The 5413-nt window shown below is 39.9% G+C and overlaps 1 protein-coding gene across 1 annotated transcript; it reads right to left on the reverse strand.

Moving 5' to 3' along the window:
- Positions 1 to 214: 214 nt before the first annotated feature.
- On the reverse strand, positions 215 to 4133 carry DUSP6 (dual specificity phosphatase 6). Its single transcript, XM_075209378.1, has 3 exons — positions 3490 to 4133; positions 2263 to 2694; positions 215 to 1565 (listed from the first exon to the last, which is right to left on the reverse strand). The coding sequence occupies exons 1-3, from the start codon at positions 3887 to 3889 to the stop codon at positions 1258 to 1260; spliced, it is 1140 nt and encodes a 379-aa protein (XP_075065479.1). The 5' UTR covers positions 3890 to 4133; the 3' UTR covers positions 215 to 1257.
- Positions 4134 to 5413: the final 1280 nt, after the last annotated feature.

The following is a 5413-nucleotide window of genomic DNA, read 5'->3' on the forward strand; positions in this document are numbered from 1 at the left end:
TTTAAAGTTTGTAGCTACCCACTATAAAACAATGTCCTAGTTATACTAGATCATAGTACGTGAATCAGTAGAAGTAGTTTTGCCTATGGTGTACTTGCTTGTTAGTAACCACCAGTTTGGTCTTGGTGGGAGCAAAGAAGTGAGGTCAAAACAACAAATTCATATTTTTGTGAACACATTTCTTTTAAATCTGTCAAATAAAATCTACACATGGTTCAATAACCAAAATAGTGATTTATTAATAATTTAAAGATAAATTTCATTTTAAAACTTTACTCCGTGGACATTCAGGAGTGCATGGCATCTCCCTTATTGGCAATAAATGTGCAATCTAAGCTTTGCAAGTAACTGGTACATACATACTTCCAGTTTCCACAGTCCAAAGGGAAAAACAAAAACATCATACATAACCATAGGAAATATGGTGAGGCTCCAGGTGAAAATAAAAAAGGACAGAGGTAATCCGCATTAAGTTTAAGTGATTAAAGTGTTAAAAATGTGGTTCACAAAAGCTCAGGCAAAAAAAAAAACCAACATAATTTACACTAATTTGAATCAGAATTACAGTTGTAAGCCGACAACTGTAATTGTTCATAAGTACAAAATACTCATTCCAACAGGGTAGAACAACATTTAACATAACTGTTGCTAAAATGCAGTTATCATGATGGTCATCAAAAGTAGAAATGGCAAAAAATGCAATTTCTTCAAATAGCACAAGCTCTGCTACACATTTTCTGAAAACCACTTATGAAAAGCTCAGTCCACCTCATTTATTTTAAAGGTAAAAATATTGACACTGCTACATAAAAAAGTGGATATTTACAGTACTTTGTAAAAAAATGTACTTCAGTTTCATCAGAAGTTTAAATGCAATTCTTTGGCTCCTTTCAGTTTCAGGAGAACCAGTCTTCATAGAAGACAGGGATATATATGTGCATATATATATATTGTTCTTTCAAATCTTTCCTGGATTAAATATCTGTTCAACTAATCATTTTGTGGATCTCAAGCCACTGCATAATCAAGGCAGTGCTCTCATGAATGCTTGCCAAATCATTCCGAGGTCTCCAAGTTTCCTCTCTCCATGTTCTGGAGACTAAACTAAGCACCTCTCCAATGCAACTTCAATAATCTTCATTTGTAGGTAGGACCCCCTACAAGCAATGACACATCTGTCAAAGACTCCTGACAGATTTAAAGAGAAACATTTCTTTATAGGAATGATTATTGCCAATAAACTTGAGCACTTTCATCTCACGTGGACTGCAGAGAATCTACCTTAAAGACATTTTGATTGCCTGGACTTGTGAAATATAACTGTTGAGGTGGAACCCGATTGTCACAAGGACTACTAAGTCCCAATGTCCTTTCAAAATCCAGAAGTTGACCCATGAAGTTAAAGTTGGGAGAGATGTTGGATTTCTTCATCTTAACTATGTCATAGGCATCATTCATGGAAAGGTTCATCTTCTGCATGAGATAGGCCACTGTCACTGTGACAGACCGACTAATTCCAGCCAAGCAGTGTACTAATACACCGCAACTTTTTCCTCGTGCTTCATCTGAAAGAACAGAGAAGAAAAAATAAAAATGTATTACTTCAGTTATGGAACTACAAGTCTCAGGATGCCCTGGTAGCCTCTTGTAAGACATAAAGGGATCTTAACTTCACATTAGTTAGTTACAGGTTGTCTGAGATAGTACTACAACAAACATGGGTTATTAAACTTGTGGGGGGGGAAACAAAAAACAAAACAAAAAAACTGCTATAATATAGGATGCCGTGTGATAACATTGAATACAAGAAATGTGGCTTTAGAGTTATTAACATTTATTCCTAAATTTGCAATACATATAAAAGGGGCGAAAGAAAATCCTTAAATTGCTTTCCAACTGATGTGTAGTCAACAATAGCTTTATTCAGGCATTCTAAAAGAAAGAGGGTAGTCACAGGGGACAACCCATTAAGAGGAACAGGATGTCAACATTGCTCTAAAATGGGTTCCTTTGTAAGAGGAAACGCACTACAATGCTTGGAGATTAGATTCTACATGGCTTCCAGCCAAAATTTTCCTCCTGCAGTGCTCATATTACCATTGCAGTATGCTAGGAGGAGGAAAGTTCACTATACCAAAGACTTTATTGAACATTTAAAGGAGACAATCACCTATGCATTTCTAAAGTATTAACTTTATAAACAGGAAACAATTATAGACATTATAATTATAAACACCATAGACGAATTTATATATAACTCACCAATAAAAGAGATGGCCTCTGGGAAAAATTGAGACAGGTTTTGGCTCCAATGGTCCGATATGGGAATCTGCTTGTACCTGAACTCCCCAGCATTTTCAAAGAGATTAGGCAAGTTTGGAGTCACATTTAAAATGTACTTAATACCAAACTCCTCTAAAACATCCAGATTGGTTGAATCCTTGGCACAGCCGAGGTACAAGTAGGGCAGTATTTCAACTGGGAATGAAGGCTGTGTATTGGAGAGGGGACTGCCATCAGAATCTGTCGCACTGTTGGGGTCCCGGTCAATGTCAGATTCAATATCGGATGAAGAATCTGAGCTGATTCGGAGGCCTCCCAAACCTAGTACTGGGGGAGAACTGCTGCTGCAGGAACTATCCAGATTGGTTTCACAATGTACAGGAAACTCTGCCTGGAATTTGTTAAAACCACCTGCAAAAGAAGAAAACTGTTTTAAAAAAACTGAAAACCCACTGTACACAAAATATCAGACTCAATTTAGCACAATGGCAGATACATTCATGCTTTCTGGCTGCAACTATAAACATGGCGTCCTCTTAATAAATTTAGAAATAGTAAATTGGGTCACACATTGCAGCAGAAAGATTCACTGTAACAAAAAGCCAAGTATTAACTTAAATAAGATATAATTATGTACACTGCAGTTACAATTTATTGTAATAGCTTCTTGTCCTTTATCAGTGAAATGCAAATATTCTGACCTCAATCGTATGCAGTGCATTTCCGATAAGGGGTTAGACTTTGCACCTCCAGAGAAGTATTAATCGCCAGGGGACCAAGTAGAAAAGAAATGAACCCTGGAGGCGATAAACTTTAGAAATCTGCTGATAATATACCTAGTTATAATCAGTAAACTTCCAAATAAAAAGTACAATTTCTTAAATATGAGACCAATAGTTACTCGTTAGGGCTGCTTTGATAAGGAGCGTTAAAATGCAAGAGAATGCTTATCATACTAACGTCTGGGAAAAATAGAAGAACATTTTAAAAATGACCTAAATTCTGTCCTTTGCATTTTTTGGCCGCTTGGTCACTAAACTGACCAGCTACCTAGAACATGTGGCAGTGTCCATTGCAGACTGTTGCTGCAGAATGCCACTCCTGTCTATGGAGCTCCAGCAGTTCACCTGGGCTTGTAGTCGTGACACATAACAATAAAGTGACAGCTCATTAGTGTTTTGTATATGACAAGCGCAGTGTATATACCTTCCAGGTAGAAAGCCTTGCAGCCCTCGTCCTTGAGTCTCTTCATCAGCAGCCCCAGCACAGTCTCCCCGCCCGTGTTCTCATTCCACTCGCTGCTGTTCTCATCATACAGGATTACGGTGTCCGAGCCGCACCTGCGAGCGAACGTGTCCCGGTCCTCGCCCCGGTTGAACAGCGAGCGGATGGGCAGGTTGCCCTTCTTCAGCCGCCGCAGCATGATGCCCGGGATGGCGACGTTGATGGCCGCTTCAATGTGGGACGACTCGTAGAGCTCCTGTGGTCTGCAGTCCATGAGCAGGAGGCGCTCGTTGGCCAGCTCCAGCTGCTCGTTCAGCCAGGTCACCGACTTGCTGACCGCCATGTCTGATGTGAAGTGCACGGGTCTGAGCTTCTCTATCATTGAGGAGAAGGAACAGAGAAGCGCGGTCGGGGAACGGGGTCTGATCGCGGCCTCTGACTATAGCAGCATGTGCAGCCGCCTGCTGCCTCCTCTTCTTCAATGGAGCTGCGTAGAAATCCAATTAGCGTAGTGAATAGCGGCGTCTCCCGCGTGTCCCAGGACCCGAGCCCTTTTCTCTGATCAATCAGCTCCGCGCGGCCCAACCGCAGGCAGCTACTGAATGGATACAAACACGGAACGTCTCAATGGATACATTGTGCGCGCCGTCCAATCAGAGCACTCAGAGACTAGGTTGCCCTGGAGACGGGCCGGCTGGAACAGGTTGTGTTGATGAATTGTTAATGAGTTTGTCATTCACAAAAACGGAAAGGAATTTCCGCTCTGGATCAGCCGAGTGCAAATAAGCAGCAACAGCGGATCAGGGAGGGGGGAGAGGAAGGAAGGAAGGAGAAAGGGGGATGGGGAGTAGAGCACAGCTCGTTATCATGCTCACAAGGCAGATCTTCCCCTTGTGCAGGAATCTCATGCGGGAACACAGACAGCAGAGCGAATACTATTAAAGCTGAATATATTTTCATTTCTTCATATATTTTTAAACTTGTAAATGTTATTACATTATATAATAGGTCTGCAAATGTAAGCAAATCTTGCAGGAGTATTCTACTTGATAATCCATATCCAATATTTAAATAGTCTCATGTGGCTTCAGTTGTCTAGGAAGTTAGCAATTCATGAGTCGTTCATTCAGCTACATAATCTGCAGCCTAGAGATTTGCATAGACTGGCAGGAAGTTGAACTGTTCATTGATACATTAGTGAAATGTTATGAATTGAAAGGAAGAAGGTGCGTGTACCTTTTTCTTGGCGAGACAGGAAATGTCCGATACAATAACAGTATATTATCTAATGCATGGGCGCGTTAGTGGATTAGGGGCTGACTGGCCACTTATGCAATTGATACTGCATTGAGGGAGCCTTTGATTCAGTATCAGCGTTAATCATTTAAACAAAAGAGTACTTGAGCATCAGAAGACTCTTTGGCAGACTGACAACTCGCCGAGGAGACCATTTTTTTCTTAAAGGTTGCTGAAGAAGTCGCTAGATCAATAAAATCATGCAGATTGGTGGCATTCATTAGTTGGCACTCCACAGTTATAATGACACTTTTAAACTACTGACATTTAAATATTGCTTTTACTATAACTTTTACCATGACCTTACTGTCTTGAATTGCACATGAATAAAATACCTTTTACCTTTTCATTTTAATTCACAATTACATATTTTAATGTGGGAAGCTTTCACTACAGATCAAAGATGAAAGCTAAAATGATCCCAATTCTTAAATTGTCTTCCCTAAATTATCGTTTTATTGTTTATTAGTTTTTAGCAGGATCCTAATTTAAACTAGCATTTTAATGTAGCTGAATATTGGGATGTTTCTTGCCCTTGACCTCTCATCTTTAAACCCAGATATGCTCTTTGACATTATTGAATATCTGTATCTAAATTAATGTGCTGCAC

The sequence above is a fragment of the Mixophyes fleayi genome, chromosome 4 (genome assembly GCF_038048845.1).
Source record: "Mixophyes fleayi isolate aMixFle1 chromosome 4, aMixFle1.hap1, whole genome shotgun sequence".
NCBI lineage: Eukaryota > Metazoa > Chordata > Amphibia > Anura > Limnodynastidae > Mixophyes > Mixophyes fleayi.